The sequence below is a fragment of the Mus musculus genome, chromosome 9 (genome assembly GCF_000001635.26).
Source record: "Mus musculus strain C57BL/6J chromosome 9, GRCm38.p6 C57BL/6J".
Classification (NCBI taxonomy): Eukaryota; Metazoa; Chordata; class Mammalia; order Rodentia; family Muridae; genus Mus; species Mus musculus.
Window position 1 is genome coordinate 32,328,214 of NC_000075.6, and position 23,172 is coordinate 32,351,385.

The 23,172-nt window shown below is 47.8% G+C and overlaps 1 protein-coding gene and 1 long non-coding RNA gene across 8 annotated transcripts in view; one reads left to right on the top strand and one right to left on the bottom strand.

Moving 5' to 3' along the window:
• Kcnj5 (potassium inwardly-rectifying channel, subfamily J, member 5) overlaps positions 1-16,167 on the bottom strand; it is a 29,675-nt gene extending 13,508 nt beyond the window's left edge. For 2 of the 6 annotated variants that reach the window (NR_157190.1, NM_010605.5), the window contains exons 1-2: positions 15,891-16,131; positions 14,009-14,311 (exon numbers count right to left, since the gene is read on the bottom strand). Coding sequence is in view for 2 of the 6 variants with exons in the window: in XM_017313153.1 (XP_017168642.1) it covers positions 14,009-14,041 (33 nt within the window). In the remaining 4 variants the exon portion in view is untranslated. Of the gene's footprint in view, positions 1-14,008; positions 14,312-15,004; positions 15,125-15,890 lie in introns of those variants that run through there. The other 4 variants (XM_006510039.3, XM_017313155.1, XM_017313153.1 and 1 more) reach the window with 3 other exon arrangements.
• Positions 16,168-19,259: 3,092 nt separating this feature from the next.
• The window catches only part of Gm39317, a 14,272-nt gene continuing 10,359 nt past the window's right edge, over positions 19,260-23,172 (top strand). Inside the window, exons 1-4 of one of the 2 annotated variants that reach the window (XR_870611.2) lie at positions 19,260-20,141; positions 20,309-20,477; positions 20,581-20,765; positions 22,963-23,083. This is a non-coding gene — a long non-coding RNA (predicted gene, 39317). Of the gene's footprint in view, positions 20,142-20,308; positions 20,478-20,580; positions 20,766-21,461; positions 21,611-22,962; positions 23,084-23,172 lie in introns of those variants that run through there. The other variant, XR_870612.3, reaches the window with a different exon arrangement.

Sequence of the window (23,172 nt, forward strand, 5' to 3'; positions counted from 1 at the left end):
GAAGCAGGTAAACACAAGCTCAGCCTACCAGTACTTTACATTTCAGCCCTGTTTCTTTGAATCCACAGTGTGTACAGAGCTGTGTGTAGGTAGCAGCAAGGGAGGAACAAAGGTGCAGGCCTACCACAGGCATGCTGAGTATCCTGGCTGCTCTCGTTAAGTCACCAACTTAAGTGAATCCTATTACACCTGCTCACCCTGATACTGCTCTTATCTTCTGGCTGCTCCCCTTAGCCTGTAGATGGGAAGAATTACTACAACATGATGAAAGGTCTCCACAAAGACAGCTTCAAGTCCAGCAAAGAAGGTTTGTCCCTTTGATATGAAACATAGGTGAAGAGACTCAAAGGAGGCCAGATCAAAGGAGCTGTATCTGAGATGGTGCACCAGTGAAACTGACATTCATTAAATAGACCTTGGGGCAAAGGATGCCATGAGATACCCAGCACAGTGCAAAACAGCTCTGGACCATGGGGTAGTCTAGGATGCTAGGAGTCCAGGAGTGTAGCAGTCTAATAAGAGCAATATACTCAGACTTGGTGGAGCTTTTTGGACAGAGCATCGGACTGGGAGTCTTAGTTTCCCACCTATGAAAATAGGATTCACAAACATCTTTCTGGACTCCTTTCTCTCTCTAATATGTGGTAGGTTACCATAGGTTATCATCTGTATCCCTTAAGATTTGGGACACGTGATGGAGTACATTAGAGAAAGACATTCAGAGGAGGACACGCTCATGTCCCTGTTGAGAGATCTGGGTACTATTCTGGGTAAGCCTGATAAGTGTGCTAGGTGTCTAGATAAGGTTGGAAAGCATTGGAGGCCCTCGATAGGGGCCAGGAAAGCATCAGCTTTGCTTAGTTGAAGTTTTAAAATATCAGATGAAAGGGGCGATGTTCCAGAGCTTTACTGAGGCCTATTAATAGACCATAACTTCCTTCTAGTTCAAAAAGTAATCTGTAGTCCAGATCTGCAGTAAAGATTAGAACATTATGTATTATTATTTCTTCCTTTGAGAGTTAATGTTGAAGCTGGGCATGGTGGCACATGCCTTTAATCCCAGCACTTAGGAGACAAAGGCAGAGGCAAACAGATTTCTGAGTTCTAGGACAGCCTGGTTTATATAATGAGTTCCAGGACAGCTAGGGCTATGTAGAGAGACCCTGTCTGGAAAAGAAAGAAATAAGGAAAAACATTAACGTTGAGTCACTGACCAATGGGCTCATCTAGATTTCCCCTTCAAAACATTACATGTGAGTGGTTATACTCCATACCCTTATGGCAAGGCCTATTGTTGAAGATAACACTCATGTCAAATGTGAAGAAATTGAGCTGGTGCCCGACTGAAAGCTTTGCCCCTACTGACTAACATTCATATTGCTAGAAGGTTCTTCACATGCTATCAGAGGAGAAAGATAACCATCAATATCACTCAGCAATATAAACTCTTTGAGACCTGCCTGCAAGATAGGCAATAGTGGCCCAAATGTGATGGGAGATTCCAACCACTTCTTCAAAATTGGATTTAGTGTCCACTCTGTACTAGAAATCCATACTGGACACTGATAACGAGGCCAAGAACTAGACTAGATAGACCATGGGCCTAGGGGGAAACCTGATATTATTATTCTGCTAAAGAAATATGGCACCGGGCAGTGGTGGCTCACGCCTTTAATCCCAGCACTTGGGAGGCAGAGGCAGAGGCAGAGGCAGAGGCAGAGGCAGAGGCAGAGGCAGAGGCAGAGGCAGAGGCAGAGGCAGAGGCAGAGGCAGAGGCAGAGGCAGAGGCAGAGGCAGAGGCAGAGGCAGAGGCAGAGGCAGAGGCAGAGGCAGAGGCAGAGGCAGAGGCAGAGGCAGAGGCAGAGGCAGAGGCAGAGGCAGAGGCAGAGGCAGAGGCAGAGGCAGAGGCAGGTGGATTTCTGAGTTTGAGGCCAGCTTGGTCTACAAAGTGAGTTCCAGGACATCCAGGGGTATACAGGGAAACCCTGTCTCAAAAAAAAAAAAAAAAAAAAAAAAAAAAAAAAAAAAAAAAAAAAAAGAAAGAAAGAAAGAAAGAAAGAAGAAGAAATATGGCAATAAAAGCAATAAAATGATTTCTAATAACATATTGCTGTACCCATAGACCAGTGCATTGCTCAACCTCATTAGAGAAGCTTCATGCAGTGGATTGGAATTAACACAGAGACCCACAACTGGACAGCATACAGAGAGTAAAAGACCATATAGTATCCAGTCCTAATGAGATGTCTTTATCAATACCACCACCCACCCACTCACCTCTACCACTACTAAGGATTGGGGATCTTTGAGGAAGAGAATAAGAAAGATCATAAAAGCCAGGGGTGCGGGTGCTTCCAAGGAAGCAGTGTTTTCCAGACACAATGGTACTAATACATGAACGCACAGAGCATGTAGAAGCATAATAAGACCTATGTAAGTTCGAACAAGACAAATATCCCAGCAGTGAGACGGGAAGTTGACACAAAGACTCATCCCTAGTGCAGTAACTGTCCCCAGCTGATGTCTTCTGGGAAGGCGGAAATCAGAGAGAAAGGAGCATGAAGTTGGGTGGTTGGGAAGGTGGGTAGAACCTGGAGGGACTTGGGGACGGGGAAAGAATATGATCAAACCTCGGCATATGAGGAAATTTTTAATTAACAAAAACAACAAAAGAGTTAATCCATCCAGGCCTGTCCATCACTGGCCAGGAGAGTATCCCACAGGAAAGCTGATGCTAGTGAAGGCTTGCTAAGTCAACTTAAGGGACAATTACTTCTAATGGGAAGGATGCCCTTACATTCCAATGCAGCTACTTTTGACTTTTTTTTTTTTTTTGCCGTGGGGCTGAAGAGGTAGCTCACTGGTCAAGAGCGCTGACTGCTCTTACAGAGGAGTTGGGTTCAATTCCCAGCACCTACATGGCAACTCACAACTATCTCTAACTCCAGTTCCAGGGGATCCAATGCCCCTTCTGACTTCAGTGGGCTTTGCCTGAACATGGCATACAGACATACATGAATGCAAAATACCCATACACGTAAACTAAAACACTTTTTAAAAAAGCTTCTGTAAGCCCGCCCACTTTTCTAAGTTCTAACTAAAGAATAATCACAATAACGTTTCCTTTTCCTTCCCTTTGTATCATTTGTTTGTTTGTTGCTTGCTTGGTTGCTTGGATACCAGCGGAAATCCTGAGAGTACATTCTCTGACACTTTGGGCAAACTATAGCTTCTTTCCCTTCCACCACAGAGCTGCTTGCCATCGCTGTTGCTGAACCTGCTTGCTTTCTTGAATTCTAACTTAAAAGACATGGCTATCTCCATTTCTCTTATGTATCCCTTTTTCAGCTTGTCTGGCCAAAAGGTTTTCTTTCAAACTCTAATAAAATGCTCCCAGAGCCTCCTTTTGAGTCTGTGTTTAAAGTCCTTTATTAACAAGACTAACGATCTACAAAAGGGACTCCAACTCCCTTGTAACTCCTGCATTGCAGTGTTAAAATATGAAAATGCTCCAAGCAGGTTGGTGGCTGGGCTGCCTTGCTCCTTTCAAATGTGCCCCGGTTAGCAGGGAGTGTTAAAGGCACTATAAATGATATTTATATCCAGTACAAAGAAGGCACATTTAGCCAGGCAAAATTCTAAGTTGCCCCATGGTCCCTATTCCTGTAGACACTCCCAGAAGCTCCAGGACTTGGGCACTGTGCTCCCATGGTTGGTACAGTTTGAGGGTGATGTTAACCTGGTCTAATTTTTGCCACCCTCAGAGGGACTTGGCTTTCCTGAAGCAGGAGTGAATAGGTCTCTTCTTCTGTATCCTTTTTTAAAGACAGAAAGGGTCTACACAGCAAGAAAGTGCCTGCGTCAGAACAGAGAAGGTACGGCTGGCAAGGCAGCCACGGTGTTACAAGGACAGAGGATGTCTCCTATCCCTAGGAGGACGGAAGAGGAGCTCAGGCTCCCTGTGAGGACTGAGCAGGGTCATGATCAGCCAGTGGCTGCACCTCTGATGCTAAGTGGATACTGTTTTGAGACATTAGGTCTGTGGTCGTCTATTGTGCGTTAATGGAAATAGGGCAGAGATAGATGCTCAACGTAGAATCTGCTGGCCCCTAACCAGGTCACCTCAGTTCACAGTCACTGAGTGCACCACTTGTGAAGGAAGGTGAGCAGTAGGTCCTGAGGCCAAGGGTGAGAGCTCAGGAGCCCATGGCTCCATACCTTTCATAGTGAGGGAGATTGCTTTTGTCTTGGTTTTGCAAAAGGGAAAAATGGGAGTTTCAAAATCTCACTAAGGGTGCACAATGTGGTTATTATTTTTAAGCCCCCACCCCACACATACAAGGCCGTGCTAGCGAGTAAACTCTGTTTGTAGATTCTGATTCCTCCACTTTCCACACCACAGTTAGGAACCCCTTGCCTCATCTCCCAAGACAGTGTCTGGAGAACTCTCTTAGAATGCTTCCTTTTGGCTGGTTCACCTCTGGCAGAACTAGGACAGGGGCTCTGAGCAGTTCCTCTGAGGCTGGCCTGCACAGTTTGCTGGCTTCCTGTTTCTGAGATGCTGCCCCCTACCAAGAACCACCTGAGGCAGCAAAGTGTAGAGATGCTTTGGGGAGGAAGCAGGGTCCCATGGGCAGTGAGGTCAAGAAAGCCATGGAGAGAGGGCAACTCTGAGTAGTGGAGCTGGACATTAGAATGTGGTCCCCGAGCAGGGCATTTGGGAGCCCTTAAAACCTGAAACCTCAGTGAGAACCCAGGGGTCCTGAGACCTGACGCTTTCAGCCTGGCCTTGCAGAATGTGACAGACGAAGGTTTTTGACACCCTCCCAGCCCAGAAGGCAGTCTAGGACAGCATGCCCACTGGGACAAAACACGTAGGACATGGTGGTGCATGCCTTAATTCCAGTACTCAGAAAGCAGAGGCAGGCAGATCTCTGACTTTGAAGACAGCCAGGGCTACACAGAGAAACCCTGTCTCTGAAATCCAAACCAAACCAACCAACTAGGCAACCAACCAACCAACCAACCAACCAACCAACCAACCAACACACAATTCTCTTCTCACATCTTTTCTGTCCCCCAGTCTGCTGGTGGCCACCCAGTTGTCAGGAGAAAAGCTCCATATACATACAGACGTCCCCAGCTGGACATATTACCCATGGCAAGACTACCAGACGCCTAGGGTGGATGTGGAAGGGGTGACAGAGGTACTGTCCCTGGAACAGTGGATAAGCAGGGCTCAGGGGTCTGGGTGGGGGTGGCTTGGTACAATTCAATCCTGGACAAATCCCAGTCTCCTCATCTTGTGGTCTCTTCCTTAAAGAAAGGCCAGTCTATACTCCCCCACCCCCAAGAACCTATGTGCAAACCATACCAAAAAGTTGGCTTTTCCCTAAGGGCTAATCTTGATTTCCCAGCTTTTCAAACATATTCTTAAAGTGAAACCCTTTTTTAGAGCACTCTGAGGCTTAATGGCACAAAGAGCGGCAGAAATAAATCTTTAAAAACCCAACAGGGACTTCAATGAGAAATGTCATCATATTGCAGCTATTGGGTTTATCCACTTAGGTAGGACTGTTCTTGAGTTCCTGCCTGGGTCAGTTCGGGTCACAGCGCATAGGTACTAAGTATGAAAGCTCAAGGGAATGACACACAAGGCAATTAGTCAGTTAATGAGTTCCCACTTAAAGCTTGTGTTTTGCCAGGCCCTGGGGGTAGAGGAACCTAGAAGCTCGCCACACCAGCTTTGATATGCCTTCCATTCATGGGAGCTACTGTTGAAATGCATGTTTTGACTGAGTCTGGGGTTCTTCTGCATTTTGAGTCTGCATTTTTCCCAAGGTGTCCCAGTGACATCATTGCTCGTGGCCTTCAGTGTCTTCCTGAGAGACAGGGCTGCCTCCATCCTAAGTGTACAGGACAACCAGCTCTGATTCTGGGGTCTCTCTTAGGCAAGTGAGTGAAGACTACAGTTCTATTCTCTGCGTTCAACCAGCGCACTGGACTCCAGGGAACACAATGACCAACAGGTCGGCTCTGTAGAGAATGACATGAAATCCAAGGCACTGTTCTTAACTTGGTGTGGCTGAGAGGTGAGGGAGGGTCGGCTGAGTTGTCATACAGAGAGTGCCTACAGGGGAACTGAGCAACAACACCTCGGCAGGAAGGCCAAGCAGGAATAACAGCTTGGGTATCCAATGCCTAGCCAGTCTCTGCCGGGTGCCTATGTACTGTATCATCTCACACACATCTATGGAGTCCCTTTTAATAGTTTGATTTTGCAAATGATAAAATCGCAGTCAGTTAGCAGCTTGCTTAAGGCTACAGTGTCTGAGAGGCCAGGCCAGGTTCTTCTTGACATGCTCTGAATGCTGGCTGCCCCCTGTAAGCCCCCAGAGTCTGACCAAGATGCTCTCTGCTCCTATGGCTTCACGTCAAGCTGACCCAGCTTGCAGTCAGATGGACCGACACCTGATCTGTGTCAGGCAGCCAATTAAATTAAGACTGAGAGCTATGTTTCCCAGGTTGAAAGTGGCATGGCTGCTTCTCTGCTTGCTCTCCCCAGGGCTGTCTTCTCTGCCCTCGCCTTTCCCTTCTGATACCCCAGGAGCCATAGAACAGCATCCCCTGCTCCCAAGTGTCCCTCATTGTTCCAAGGAGATTGAGAGCCCCTACTATCCATAGAACATCAACTCTCCTGACAGAACCACTAACGCTGCCCTCTTTTTTCTCTCAGAAGTGTCTGCTTAGAGAGCGGACCCTACAAAGGAGACCATCTGTGATAGCCATTGTTTCTATCCTTAACACCCACCCCTGGGTTACTCTTCATCTGAGTGAGTCTGCCTCTGGCAGGAGCCAGGGCAAATACTTCACTCCTCCTGAATACTCTGCAGAGTTCACTGTGCATGCTGGCAGCAAACAGTAGCCAGGATGAGCGCTGAACTCTGCCACCTACAAAAGCAAGGTATGAGAGGCTGGCGAGTAGCAGCTGTGCTGGGCTCTCCCTGGAAGGACTCTGCATAGCTACTTATCAGACTGATGCAGAGTGCAGCTTTCTGACATTTTAATTCAATGTAATGTTTTCTCACTCCTTGTTTTGCATTTTTTAAATATGGCGACTTACCATCCCTGGCTAGTCTCAGGCCAACGAGGATCTTGAACCTTCTGATTTCCCTGTCTCCACCTCTGGAGTGCGGTTGGGATTGTAAGTATGTGTCTCTAAACCTGGTTTGCATTAGATGATTTCTATAGAGACTTGAAATACTTGGTTCTCTTTAGTCTAGGAAAAAGCAATTATCCAAACAGATGGTAAATGTAAACAAAATTGTTCTGAGCTCGTGGGACATAGGAAGGCACGGTGGGGATTGTTGCAAGCCGCGTCCACGTGCACGTCCTGGCTGGCTTCTGTCTCAGATGCAGTGGATGCCGATCACCAGCAGTCAGTCATGGTGGCATAGCAAGACTGGAGCTGAGTGCAGTTTCCAGTGCTTATACCTTGGCTACTGCTATTTCTTAGGGGCACACGAGAGCTTGGGGAGTGTGTGGTTCTCTTATCTCTGCTCTAAGCAGAAGGCCCTAGGCAGAGGCTCTCCCAATGCCATAGTGTTAAGGTTACATGTGGCTTTAGAAGGGAGTGAGCACAGGCCATGCTCCAGTAGCAGGGTAAAGGGCACTCAGTGGAGTGTAGAGCCAGGGACAGTGTGACTCTAGGAATAGCTGGTGTCACGTCATCACTGTGGGTGGGCGGGGCTGTGGTTGCTGGGTTCTGGGCTGAGAAGAACTCCATAAAAGGGAGCTGTGAACAGAGGGGCTCCTCTCTATCAGCTCTGCTCAGACGCAGTCCTTGAGCATCTGTCAGACTTGCCTTCTCTTCCGCTCTGGACACCCCTGGCCTGCACCCTATCTGCCTCTGCTCCTTGGAGGAGAGCCCCCAAAATGGCTTCAGCATAGGCCACATTACTATTGAGTCAAGCTGGGGAGGAAGGCAGAGGACTCAGGTTGCTGCAGTTACTCAGCTTCGCCTCTTTTGGACTTACATACCAAGACATCCTTAGAAGCAGGTGTCTGTGCTGTGGTCCCCATGGCTTCAGACTCTTCCCACTTTAATTTCAGCATATGCCCAGTGTATCCCTTGCAGCAGGTTGCACTGACTTCTTTACAGAAAGGCTCTGGAAGTGTGTGTGTATCTGTGTATGCATACGTGTGTGCGAGTGTGCACACAAACTGACAACTCTGAACTGGGGGCTTTACCTTTGTTATCTTGACAACAGTGTGTAATAACTACTATGCACCCATTATGCAAATAGAGCCTGGGATTTAGAGTAGGCAGGGAACTCACCCGAGGTCACATAACAAGAAGAAGCAGAGCCCAGCACTGAGCTGACCCTGGTCTGACTCCGGAGCCCACACTTCCCCGAGCTCTACTGCCCATCAGAATCTAGTGATCTCGGTTCTGAATTGTAATTCTGCCTCTCCTGGCTACAGCTGTTCCCTGGGTCACATGCTATCCAATAGGTCCCCACCCCTCGTCTTTTGCCTTGTAAAAACTGAAAAGTGCCCAAGAAAGTCATGCCATGTTGTCAGGAGATTTCATCTTGCCAAATCCCAGTGTAATATTCCTGCCCACTTCACTTTAGTTGGCACGGGTTGAGGGCAGGTGTGGTAAGAAACAATACCGACTGGCACAACTACCTTATAGACTTATCACCATGGGATAGCAGTGGCTTCTGCAGTCTATTGGGTTCCTCCAAAGTCCTTTCACTGGCTCATGACTGATAACATTAGTCCATTGTAGAATTGCAGTGAAGGTCCCTGAGCGAGCAGGGTACTGCCCCTCTTCCTGGGAAGATATCCTCAGAAACACGGAGGATGTAATGGGACACTGAATGATTTCACAGCAGGTCTCACAGGTGGCCCTGACCTCTCGTGCACAACAAAAGGGTCAGGTGGCTCCATAGGAGCACCAGAAAGTGAGCTTGGGGTCTTCAGAGCCTCAGGCTACCCGTGGAGGCAGTGATTGGCTGCTGGCTCCCACAGCATCCTTAGGCAATTCCCTATCACCTGTCTAAGGAATTGGGGACCACAGCACAGACACCTGCTTCTAAGGATGTCTTGGTATGTAAGTCCAAAAGAGGCGAAGCTGAGTAACTGCAGCAACCTGAGTCCTCTGCCTTCCTCCCCAGCTTGACTCAATAGTAATTTGGCCTTTGCTGCATAAATCCTCCTGCATCAGCTTCTGGGGCTGGTGAGAAATAAGAACCCAATTAGAAATGGTGCAGACTAATCCCCAGGCCATCTTGTCATTATAGAAACAAAAATACTGAAAGTTTGTGATTAAGATAAAAAGCAGAGAAGGGACTAAGTAGTGTTTGTAAGCTTTCTAGGCTGGCCTTCCTGTCTTGCAACTGTGAGAGAGAAGAGACGTAGCATGCTCCTTACAGATTTCAGTCCTTCAGAGTAAATACAAAGACAAAAAAAGTGCGTTAAAAAATCCTGTAAGTACATCCTGGAGAGGACTGACTGCCAGCTCCCTTAAGCTGGGAAATTTTATGGCTTGCCCTGGAGAGCAGCTGAGGGCTACCCACAGCTCCTCACAGCCATTCACTTTGATACGTGGCTGTGGGTGTGCTTGCAGATTCCACAGGCAGTCTCCCTGTCCCCTGCAGAAGATGCACAAAAAAGCATGAATAAAAGGGCTTGAAAATCAAATCAATTCATTTCACATTTACCCCACATTTGTATCCATATTTTTTTCTTTGTAAGCCCGCTATGCCTATGAAAGCAAATAGAGTAATTCTAATACATTTCTTCCTTGTAACCCTGCACTGTATGAATTCTGCATTAAATAATAAAGAGGATTAATAATTAAGTCAAAGTGAAAAACCCCTTATTTCCTTTCTAAGGCCTGGGGGGACAGATTTCCTTGTCTGGTGCCAATTCGTGAAGTATGACTAGACAGGATCACACAGACTGCAAAGAGGAAACAGCAAGAAAGCAGAAGAGGAGAATATACACATGTTTATGTAAAGGTGGAAAGCTTGGGTGTGAGAGGGCAAAAACTGGGCCAGGCACGTGGAAGAACCAGGGAGCCAGAGTACAGTAGGTATGGCCCCCAGAATCACAGCTGAAACCTACCGGATGCAGGTGAGTTCTGTACACTAATTATTAGCGTTTCTTCTAGACTCCACCCCACAGTTACCGGGCAACAGCCAGGTATGTCTGACTTACTATAAAAGGGGCTGCTTACCCCCTCCTCACTTTCTTCTCTTGTTCTCTTACTCTCTTGCCTTCTTCCCCCCCCCCCGACCTTTCTCTCCCGATTTCCCTCCCCTTCCCCCCCCCCCATGTGTTCATGGGCAGCCTCTACTCCTCTAGTCCTCTTCTCTCGCTCTGTCTCTACTACCCTCTCAACTCTCCTCTCCATGTCCTAAATAAACTCTATTCTATACTATTCCATCATGTGGCTGGTATCTCAGAGGGAAGGGATGCCTCAGCATGGGCCCACAGAGGCACCCCTTACCCCCTTACCCGTACCATACCGCACTTCCACCAAACATATCCCTTCCTTTTCTTTTTATAAAACACAACAACTATCAAAGACTCCTTCTCTGTGATGGCCCTGTCTAGGCTAGCCCAGCCTTGAACCTACAGGAGGAAGGGAATGGAGACTCCACATCTAGTTTCTCTTTCTTTCCTTCTGCCCATACAGTGCTGAGGATAAACCAGGCTTCCTGCATGCCAGGATTTTACTTTGCCCTAAACTGTGCATTCTGGATTTCAGTTTCCAGTCTGGTAAATAGTTACTTATAGCCCAGTGTGACCAGCAGCCAGGTCAGCCTCAGCTGCTCGCTCTACCTGGACAGACAGCAGTCCCTGCCTCGTCCTCCACCACACTCTCCACCTGCCAGGACAGCCTTTGGATTCAAGCATGAGAAGACTTGATGGCACCCATGAGTTACAAGTGATCGTGAGCTTCCGAATGTGGGTGCTGGGAACCAAATTCCATTCCACTCAAAGAGCAACGTGCGTTCTTAACCACTCTTTATACATCACCTTGACTTAAAAAAAAAGTTTAACTAAGCACATCACTACTCTGTGACCTAGAAATTGTATTACTAGGCATTCTTTGTGGAAAAATAGAAGCTTAGGTTCACATAAAACCAGTTCATCAATATTAATAGAAGCACTGTTAATAACAGTTCTGAACTGTGACCAACTCAGATGTCTTTTAATGGGTATGTGAATAAACTGTGATGTTTTTATACAGTGGACCCTCAGCAACAACGTACACACATACCACACACACACAAAGCACACACACATAAAAACACACACACACAGAAACACAAAGACACACAGACACAAAGTAATCCAAATCTCCAGGTGATTGCACTGAGTGAAAAGAGTCAATCTCCTCATTATTATTGTATTCATATTACATTCTTGATATTACAGGAAAAAAAGAGAAAGAAATAAGAAGCAGAGTAGTTGCTGCCAGGGTTGAGGGGTGGGCAGGGCAAATGGGGAAGCATACAACATGCCCATATGTACAGGTTTATTGGCAACCATTTGGTCAGTTTTACAATATGAGAGAAAGAGGGTAAGGATATGGTAGTGTGCCCTGGTGGTTATTGCTTACAGTACATACGAGTTATAGTGATCTTAAAAAAAAAGTTTCATGAGAGTGAGAGTAGACAGAGGGAAAGATGCAAGGTGAGGCAGAGAGGGAGGGGGAGGGGACATATAATGGTGCTGGTGTAGGTGTTGATCAGAAGTGGAGGAAGAGCCACCGATGAGGCTGGGATAGGCTCCCCAGGACTGTCATGCCCAGCCCCGGGAGCCCCAATTTTCAGCCTCTGCTCTTCCTTTCTGTTTGTTCTCTTACTGTCTTGTGTCTACTGCTGCTCATTCCTCTGTAAGCCACGGCTTCTGGCCACTAGCAGATCTATTTTTACCAGGCCCTATAGAAGCCTTCCCTGCATGCTTTCCTTGAGGCTGCCCTGCTGGCCACTCTCTTCCTGTGTCTCTTTTGTCACCTGCCAACTGGACTGTAAGTAACAACCCCTCTCGGGGTAGAGGAGGCAAGGTGTACAATTTGGTCTTCTATCTCAAGCGCTTGCATAAGGCATGGGCTTCACGTGCAGTCTGAAGGGACGTGAGTGACTTTTTATGGTTCACGTGATAAAGATGGGTTTACAAAACAAGCAAGCCTACCTGATGAGGGTGAGGAAGGCTGCTGTTCATTGAGATTTCTGTGCTCTATGAAAGTTAGCTGGCTCTCATGACAGCTTTTCTTTGTAAAGGGCCCTAGGGACCTGGACATCCATGGCTTCTCTTGCATTAGAGACAACCACCTTCTTAGGGCAGAGGTAGTACCATATGTGGGTCACTTTTCTGATCCACTGCCCACAAAGCTGAAGTATTGAATTCTTAGTGGCCAGAGCCAGTGTCAAGATGGCTGAGGGATAGACTCTTAGAACACAGCCTCAGCTCCAAATGGCATCTGAGTCCTCTTGGTTCTTGCTTTGCCCCTTTCTCACTAAAGTCTCCCTAGTTGTAAGATTGGGAGTCTGGGATGGGAAAGAAGCTGAGAGACAGGCAGTAATTCCCAGCCTAAACAGCTATGTCAGGGCCACGAGGAGAGGAGCTACCTGCCAATCCCTGCCCTGCTCCGTCTGCTTTATCATCTCTCCCAGACTCTGCTCAGCCTACGCACTTGTCCTTGGAGACCAGGAAGATCAGTTGCTACCTGCTGATTGGTCTGATTATCCCTGACCTTTGCCCCCAGCCTGCTCTGGTCTGGACTGACAGAAGAACTTAAGATTTAACCTCTAGCCAGGACCCCCAGGGTCCTATGTGACATTTAGCTTTAACACAGCTCTTGGCAAAGGTTGATGTCACCCTGGGCTCTGTTGACAAGAATAGCCTCCTTATCAGAAAGTCAAGGTAGGCGGGACCAGATACCCAGGACAGCTACCCAGTCCCTCCCATTGCCTTTCCTCTGTCGGCTTTTAAAATAATCTAAAAGAAACCCACTTCCTAAATTGCTTTGGAAAAAAAATACATTCAGGCAAATTTATTCACATTTCTCCCAGTAATTCTTTGTATCTGAACTCTCATTCTCCTGTCTCTAGAGGGGAAGAAAAGGAAGACAAAGAGATGGGAAAATTTCTCCATGGCTGAGAAGTGTCTTAGTAGTCAGCTGCTGATGGGTCCCCTCAGAAACACTGCCTCTCAGTGACCAGTTAACACATAGTGGAAAGCTTAATCTAAAATGGCTACACTGCGCCACTCATGGATCCCTGCCCCCCGACTCAATTTTGCCCCATTGTCCTCCACCCGCAGTCTAAAATTCTGGTCAGTATTTGCTTGGAAAATACAGGCAAGCTTTAGCTAATGTTCTCTTAAATGGAAAACAACCCTGCCCAGATGACTACATTCGAAAGGCTCCAACAATAATGTATTCTTGGTGCGTGCTAGGTGATCAACTGGATGCTGAGCTGATTTTAAATAGTGTTCAGAAGTGGATGAAGTTTTCAGGCATTTGAACTTCCAGCATACCCTCTGGTGGCTTGGTCCCAGAAGGTATTCAGAGTCCCAGAATCTAAGGAGGGAGTGGGAACCGGAGACCAAGCCCACTGCTATGCAGATGACCACAGTAGCCTTAGAAGGCTCCTGAATTGAATTCATGGATCAGAAACCCAGTCATACACTTGTAAGGTCCCTTACAGAGGAACCTTGCAGCCTGTTCATCATGTACCATAAAGAGCAAGGCCAACAGGATACAGTCACAAGGATACCTTATTATATCCATGGGACCCATGAAAAGAGTGTTCTGAATGTCAGGATACAGAAAGCAGCCTCGGGGGAATATACACTGGGGAATCCTTCTGAGATCTGACTTATACAGAGTAGAAATCTCTGCTTTGGGACAGCTCTGGGCAGAAGGGATGACCAACTCCATCCATCTCCCGCCCTCCCTCCTGCCTTCTCCCCTCCCACAACTGACCTGCTTGCTAGATGGAGCATAGAACACACTCATTTTATGCTTAAAGCAGATGTGCTCTTAAGCAAGAAGTGCTGTTTCAGAGTGCCCGGCCAGCAGTAGGTAGCCATCTTGGAGAGGCGGTGGCAGAGTGGTGGGTGCTTTTGCTGTTGGGCAGCTAGGTGGTCAGCGTGGGGAAGATGGCTGGGTGCTGTTGGAGGATGAAGTTATCTCTGGGATGGCACCTCTTTCAGTGGTGATCTGATGCTGCCATGCTCCCAAGTACACCCTGTTCCCTAGGGCTCCCACTGGAAGCTGAGCCTTCCCCTGTAAGATAAGTATATCGGGGACTTACTCAAAAGTCTCTGATCCCAAGGAGTCTAGCTAAGCCTTTGATGGCACAGCCCAATTTAATCCTTTTATAAATCCCACAGCTCAGCTCACCTGCCAGAGCCTGGGAAACCCTGGGTTGGAACTCAAGACTGCATGCATGTAAAACAGACATGGTGGCTCATGCCTCTAATCCCAGCACTCCAGAGGTGGGCAGGTGTCTATGAAGTCAATCTGGTCTACATAGTGAGTTCTAGGCTAGCCAGGTCTGAATAGTGATAACCTGTGTCTCAAATAACAAAGGAGGTGGAGAGAGACTATTGCTAAGCAAAGGCATGGATCCCAGGAAGGTGGTATACCTTACAGGGTTAGTGTTTGGTAATAAGCTCTGGATTTGAAGCCAGGGGCTGGCAAGGACTGTGAAGATTAGAACCTCCCTTTAGAGCTCAGACATCCGTGTACTTTAGTTCCCTCTAGAAAGCAAGAAAACGTAGTTCTGCCCCACAGGTTAACTCCCAGGACCCCGTTCCAGCTCAACACCCCGGTTCTGTAAATATTAGCTGCTGTCCCCTGCTTCTCCGCAGGGATTCCCATGCTCGGTGGCCCAGGCAGCTTGCTTAGGAGAAAGAATAGCTACACTTTGGAGTCAGATACTGTGGAGACTCTCCCGTTGTAATCTCAGTTACTCACCCTCTCAGAGCTGCCATTTCTGTGCTGTGGGACAGGCTTGCTAGTCTCCGTTTAACTGAGAAGAGTCACAGTGAGCATTTGCATTCCCACTGTTTGCCTGGTGTTTGAAAGGTTCCCCTCGATAGCGCCCCGGGATCTTGGTATGGATGCTGGGCAGGCTAGAGTCTCCACTGCCTTTTGGGAATAGCCCATGAAATTTCGAGAAGCCAACACTGAACACTGCTCCACAGTCCCAGGCTAGAAACCCCCCTCCTAGTGGCCTGCCCTTGCGTTTAAAGGAGGCCCTGGCAGAATCAGGTGCTACAGAGCAGATCTCCAAGGAGAGCCACCATCAGGAAAATGCTATAGCTTGTCTTCCTCCACCTTTTATCTTTAACCCTTCTTTTGAACAATTGCAGAAATGTTTTCAAAAGAAGGAAAGCATACAGGTAGTGACCAATTCTGAGAAGACTGGTACCGCAAAGCAGTTAGATTAGAAAGCAGCTGGGGCAGAGAGTCTACAGTCCAGGGGGTCGCCCTACCCGACCATCTCTGCCCCCACCTGAAGCTGTTTCTGGGAGCAAGGTTCTCTCTATCTCCTCCCAAGGCCTGGCCAAGCAAGCCAAAGATGGAAGGTTTCAGTCCCGCAGGTATCCTGGTCTGGTTCTGGGAGCAGGGCGTTTATGGTCCTGGGGAGGCTGGACTCCTCATCTTGGGGAGGCCGGCAGCTAAGGCCAGCTTCAGTTTGTTGAACTTTGGACCACCGGATCTTGTTCCCATCCTGTCTCAACCCGACAGGCTCCGGTAGGGGAAAGCCTTCTTTTAGAACCACAGGACACCTAGTGAGGGTCCGGTTTGGGGAGTCGCTGGGCTGGGGGAGGGACGCGAGAGAAAGGAGACAACTTACTTGTAGCGCAGAGAGCTTCTCCGAACCCTTGGGGCTAACTTCTGGAGATCCTTCCAAGGCGGTGCAGGTGGCTCTCAGGGCTCTCCAGGGGATTCCCTAGCCTCAGGCATTGCCTACGGACGGGCAGACGCCCCGAGCCACTCTGGTGTCGCAGGTCCAGCTAGCAGAGGCGTCTAAACCTCCCGCCCCTTCACCGGTCTGCCTCGCCCTTCTATCTAGAGAGAACAGCGGGAGGCTCTCTGCTGTCCCTCTCCTCTCCGCCCTCCTCTCTTCTCCCTCCCCATCTCCTCCCGTCCCCCCGCCCCCCCTCCCGGGTTCTCCTCCCTCTGTCCCCCTACAATTGAATCTCTGGATAGAACGCGATTTAAAGGGCCACAGGCAAAGGAGAACCACAAAGAAAGGCAGCAATGGGAGAAATGCTTGCACAATGGGGTATATGGTGGAGATGGGTGGGGGCTGTTGGTATCGGGGGTCACAGTCACTTGGAAGGAGTCCGGTGCCGGACGCAGGGCCAGAGAGAGCGGGCAGCCTCCTCCCTACTCTCCTGCCCACTACTCCCCCTTCGCCACCTCCCTCCAAGACCTCCTTGTTGATGCTCCTGTGCTTCTGGCCACGCTTAAGCGAGGGTCAGAGACCTGCGCCACCAGATGTGTGTGAGAGCTTCCCGTGAATATGTGGGAAAGCTCACGTGTACATGTGTGTGTGTGATCGCCCGCGTGTGTAAGCGCCCCCGCACGTGTGTGAGCGCCCGCGTGCCTGTGTTTAGAGGGTGCGGAGGAGCAGACAGAAGAAACTCTTAGGGCAGAAAATTCAGGCTCAGAGCCTTGCAAGGGGAGGGGGGAACACCTGCTCAGTCATTCTGGGCACTTTGAGGGGGCTGTTGTCCGAACTTCCCTGCCTATCAAGAAGCCAGATGCAGCAGGTGGGGGACATTCCCCTGGAAGTCCGGAGTCACAGTCTAGGGGGGGACCTTAAGCTGTTACTGGGTCTGGCTCTTGAGACTGGGACCTGATTATAACTGAAGGGGAAAGTCTAGAGAAGGGAGAAGGGAAGTGGGTCTTTTGTTGGAGCATTCTGCTTAGGGTAGTCTATAGGTGAGTGGGAATGGCTATTCATTGAAATGGATATGGCCTTCCCTTGAAAGGCAAGTGAGACCTGAACCATCTTCAGGTAAGGGGGCTGGCCTTTCCTCCCACTCTCTACTTTCTTCTCTGTTCCCAAAAGTTCTTCTTGTAAAATATTAAAACTATAATGTCATTTCTGTTGCAACGTCCTATGTACATGTGTTGAAGGAAAAAGCTTTTCAATGATGGCATTAAAAGGCCCCCGGCCCCCGAACCCCCGTGTTTCCTCAAGGTTCCACCCACCTTCCAGTCCGTTGTACATTATTCTGTTTCTACTTCTCTGCATAGATCTCTTGAATGTATTTCATTTTCTGTGTGACAGCCTCCATGTACAGACCACATTGGCTGCTGCTCTGGGGGTCTGAATATCCTTCCTTCTGGGAATCCACTGTTAGTCTCTACCCCAGCCTAGGTCTTTCTCATTGCAGGCACAAACCCCACTCTCCCTCTTTTGTGGACTGTTCTTGGCTTTGAGCATAGAGGACTCTATTCTTCAATGAACCGTAGGAAAGACAGGAATGTCACTCACTGCACAGGGAGGGCTGCTGTCTGGGAGAGCCAGCACGTGGCTGTCTGCTGGTGCCTTCACTAGTCCCAACCTTAACATCTCTCTGTCTGTTACACAGTTTTTGGGGTTCAGCACCCAAAGGAGAGGGTTTATTCGGCTTCTGCCTCCACATTCACAGTCCATCACTGAAGGAAGTCAGGACAGGAGCTCAACATGACCAGAACCTGGACTCAGAAGCTGATGCAGAGGACATGAAAGGTGGTGCTTACCGGCTTGCTCATCATGGCTTGCTCAGTCTGACTTAATATAGAATCCAGGGGTGGGACTACCCACAGTGGGTTGGGCCCTCTGCCATCAGTCACTAACTAAGAAGATGCCCTACGGCCAGAGCTTAGGGAGTCATTCTCAAAGTTGAGGTCTCCTCCTTTCTGAAGACATTAATTAGCTTGTGTAAAGTTGCCATGAAACTAGCCAGCACAGCCATTAGGTGTTGGTTTAACGCTCAGTAGGGGGTCTTTAATTCTTTGGTTTCCTGGTTGTCAGGAGTAGCTGGGCTGTGTTGCTCTGAGAGCCAGCTATGCCCAACATGAAGCTTTTTGCTGAGTCTTGGCTTCGTGTTCCACCGTGTAGCAGCAGTGGCCTTTGGATTGCTACAGAGAGCATGGTGCTCTGTCTGCCTCGTGGTGGAACAAAGTAGAGCAGGAAGGTTCTGCTTCGACAGCATTCTCTCAAGGGTTGGGACCTTGAACCAGAGGCAGAACAATCGACGTCCAGTTTTTAGCCTAGGCCTGGATAATGAGAGGTAGTGGGTGGGATTTTTAGTCTCCACTGTTGTTCAGAAATGTAGGGTGGTCTGGGAGTTTCCAGCCCAAGTCTGCGAGAGAGCACAAATGGCATCTAAGGATAAATGACAAGACTGCTGGATGGCTTAGAACTACTTAGAACTACTTAGAGAGCCTGAAAGGTGCTAAGTGTGTCTTTCATTGTCTGGAAATTAATGAGGGCTACAGAAGGTAGCCGGCTGCTGTGGGTTATCACTGTTAATTAGCATGCAGACACACCTCCTCTGTCCTCTCTCATTTGCTTCTCTTTCTTTCTTTCATGAGCAGGGACTGAATTCCTAGTTAAAAAGTTTCTCTTTAGAATATGACACTTACAGGAAATTATTTTTTCACCTATTTATAGAAATTCCATTTGCATTTATGAGGCTAGTAATGTCTCATAAATATTTCCTGCCAGATAAAATATTAATTAAAAGAATTTGTTGAGTTATACTCTCAAGTCCTAACTAAATCTCTTTTAAGACAAATATTTTAAGTACTGTTTTCTTATGCTAGGAGGATCTCTCATCCATTCCCGTGTTTGTTAATAAGCCCTCCAGGAACAGTAGATATCAATCAATGAGGTTTTCCACGATATCTAATTAATAGTCAGCTGGCAACAATGCAACTTAAAAAAAATACTAAAAAATAGGCGTTGCTGATACAACTGCAGCTACTTACAGTAGTATCTCGTTTACCCTCAAGAATTAGCAACCTGAATTTTTTTCTGTTCTTATGGTTTCTTTATACTAAAATTGCACGCGCGCGCGTGTGCACACACACACAGTGTTCCAATCAGTGAACACTGGCCATGCACACAGCAGTCCCTCCTCACTCACTGTTAGACTTTCTCTAGTTTCAGTTCCCAGGAGGCAGCAGCCGTGGTTGGAATAAGCCAAGTGGGACATTTCAGAAATACTCAATTTATAAGTTTTAAATTGCATGTGATTCTGAGTAGCATAATAAAATGTCACACATCTTGTCCTGCCCTATCAAGGCACAGTGTGTCCACACTGTGTGAGAGACGGACTCACCTGGCATGTACTTGGCAACCAATGCTAATGTCAACCTGTCCCTACCTTATTTAATGATAGCTCCGAGGCAACACTGTAGCAATATAGGCTGCACAGACCCCACAGCCGTAGATTGATTCCTTTCAAGGAAACCGTAAAAGTTCCCAACTTTAGAAGAAAGAACTCTCATTAGCCCAAGGTTGCTACAGTTTCAAGAGTAAAAACAAAACTTCTGTCTGTGGAATTTCAAAGAAGAGGAGAGAAGTCTGCGCTAGCTTTCTTGTGGCATAAAGTGTACTGGTCACGGTGAGGAGACATCCCGTTGTGGTGGATCGGGACACTGTGTACTTGGCTTGGATGGAGAGGCCATGCATTTGTGCGTTTATGTGTAGGGAAAGTGGTAAGTGTTCAGTTATTCACTGGGGGCTGGGTGGGGCAGTGGTTAAGGGCAATCGTTGAGGCATTTCACACTCACCTGCAATGCGTGAGACACTTTGGTAGGTTCCTAAGAGAGGGTAAGAAGCATAATGGGAGCCTTGGATCAAAAACACCGCCTATAAAATTGGGAAGGTCAGCAGGTATCCAGGGAAAGTCAAATTCGCAACGTGGGTTTGAATTCCTCTTGGAGAGTTGGGTGATGGTGTGTAACTGCTAAGAATGCTAATGAAGTCCAGAGAGAGCAATCCAGCAACCAGCTGGGGCTGACTTCTGACTGCTGGCCTATGAAGAGTCTGGAACGGGGATTTTCACAGAAGAGAGTGCACGTGTGAACCAGATATGGCCAGGTGAGCTCCCTGGCGTCCAGGACTAGAAGTGTGTGGTGGCGGGAGGGAGGTGCTACAGGGATTTGGAGAGAGGACTGAAGGTAGAAGATTGTAATGATCTGACTGCCTACTATGCTCTACTCTGTTAGACGCTTCCTGTCAGTAATTGCCTGTCACTTTCTCAACAGCCTCTGAGGAACAGACTCGAAAGGAGAGAGTGCCCTTCCCGTGGGTGCAGTCAGAAACAATGTCTCCCAGCTCTTAGCAGAGCAGGTTTTCTAGAGTCATAGTTCTAATCGTTGTGGACTGACCTGTGTCCCAAACACTCAAGCTGAAAGTCTAGCCCCTGGTACCTTGGTAAGTGGCTGTATTTGGAGACAGGGCTTTTGAAGAATTAATTAAATCAGTGTGAGGAGATTGTGGCGAGCTCTAATCCAATTTGGCTTTTGCCTTTATAAAGAAAGGTCATTTGAACACAGAGAGACACCAGGGATTGTTATGAGAAGATGAAAGTCCCTAGGAAGACACAAGGAGAAGACAATTGTATACAAGCCAACGGGGAAAGAGCGGACGAGGAACCAGACCTTCCGCACCTTGATATTGGACCCACTGCTTCTGGAGCTGTGAGAGAGAACACTCTCTTGAGTAAGTGTCCAGCCTTTGGCGTGGTATTTGGTTATAGAAGTCTGGTAAACCGATACACTGAGGGCCCGTGCCTTAGTTAGGGTTTCTATTGCTGCGATAAACACCAGGACCAGAAAATTGGGGGGGGGGGGGAGACAGGGGGAAGGATTTATTTCATTTTACAGCATATAAGTCTGTCACCGAGGGAAGCCAGGGGAGGAACCTGGAGGCAGGAACTGAAGCAGAAACCACAGAACGACACTGCTCACTGACTTGTTCTGCACGGCTTAATGAACCCGCTTTCTTAGAGCAACCAGGACCAGGAGACCCGGTGTGCAGCCCACATAAATCATCAGTTAAGGCGAAGTACCACAGGCTTGCCCACAGCCAACCTGCACGGACATTTTCTCAATTGAGTTTCCCTCATCCCAGATGTCTTCAGCTGGGGTTAGGTTGACACAAAACTAACCAGCACAGCCTGTGTTCCAAACTTGACTCTGCAGGCGGGAAGTCAGTACTTTAGACTTCTGGCCTGGGGAGAATTATGAAAGTGACTGTGAAGGATTCCGCTGGGGCGACTCATTCATTTCCTCTTTCCCATGAGTCATTGCGAAGCGCCTATGGTTACAGGAGCCACACAAGTCTGGCTCTTCCATAAACACCGCTTGATCCTGGGGCTAACAGTGCCTGGTACACACTGGACAGCCAACAAATACTGTCCTGTGGAGGAACGGATGTGGACTAGGTTCTAGAAAGGAAAAACAAAAAACAAAAAACGACACGACAACTTAGAGATGGTCTTCACGGAGCTTGGACTCAAGGGAGGATGAAACCTGGACAGTTCGTTCTGAAAAGAGTCCCTTCAGGTGAGAGAGATTTTATCAAGAGGTGCCACCCTGGCCAGGCATGGTGGCGCACGCCTTTAATCCCAGCACTTGGGAGGCAGAGGCAGGCGCATTTCTGAGTTCGAGGCCAGCCTGGTCTACAGAGTGAGTTCCAGGATAGTCAGGGCTACACAGAGAAACCCTGTCTTGAAAAAACCAAAACCAAAACCAAAACCAAAACCAAAACCAAAACCAAAACCAAAACCAAAACCAAAACCAAAACAAACAAACAAACAAAAAAGAGGTGCCACCCTACCAAAACAGGCAAAGAATATTGTCTGTACCTTTTCTATTTGAGATAGCATGTGTGGCCACTGGGTTCAGTGTCAAATGGGACACTGAATACAAAATAGCACTTAAAATATGAGTTAACTTTAATTAAAATAGGCTCTGGGGAAGTAACCATATTGCGCAGTCTAGGAGGATTTAGAGGCCTGGAGAACACTGGTGGCCTGCCATAGGTCCTGCCAGGAGCAGAGAGCGCGCCACAACAAAAGCCCTGCAAGAAAGAATCTTATGATTTATTTCTTTCTGACTTTGTTGGTTAAAACAAACAAACAAACAAACAAACAAACAAACAAACAAACCATCAATAACCAAAAAGCCCCATCAATTCTGTCTTATGGAAAACCACAAATGCAGAACATAAATTGGCGTGCTGGGTCTAGTTGTTTTCACAAGGTGCCAATGGCGCCATCTCGTGGCCGCAAAAGATACTACATTAAGTAGCATCGTGTCTACTTGGTTTCCTTTTTTGTCTCTAGTTTTCTTTTTATTAGAGTGAATATACACCTGTGTTTGCAGCACCGCTTTGCTGTGGTTTGAAGTGACAACAGTTTGTCTTCCTCTTTCTCCACCTCATGATCTGCACAGCTCCAGCCTTCCACTTCTTTTGACACTACTGTCTATCCCAAAGGACATTCCTATAGCTACACTTCTCTGCAGACACCTTGAGGATGAAAATGTAGCGTTCTCCCCTTCCCTGCCATCCCCACCACATCCTTGTACTCTTCCCATTTCTTATCCGGAAGTGGAGCTATGCCACCATACTAATTGGACAGCTTGAGTGTCACTATGCCTAGACAATTCTACACATAGCTGACCCATGGAGCTAATCTTTCTCGCCTGCTCTTTGTATTTTTGCTCTGTGTCTCAGCTGTCTCTCTTAACACTGACTTTGAAAACTTTGTTTTCCTTTCTTGTACAATTTTCAGGAGCCCCGATTGTGGTTTGTTTACCTGTCTGTATTGTCGTCAGAGTCTTTTCTGTTTGACATTTTCTGGTTGAACTGTTTTTTTTTTCTTTTTTTTTTTTTCATGTCTGGTTCTCCTCAGATATCTAGTAACCTGGCAAGAGAAAACTCTGGACCATGGCTAGGACTTGGTACCTGTCAGTCTTCCTGGAGGACGCTCTGGCTGAGCCTTTCACTGCAGGAACATGGAGCCTATTTCTGAGGTAGTCAGAGGCCTGGGGAACACAACTCTTCATCTCTTGCATGGAGGAGGGAACCCTGATGGCCAGCCGTCTGGGTCTGAGGTGAAGAG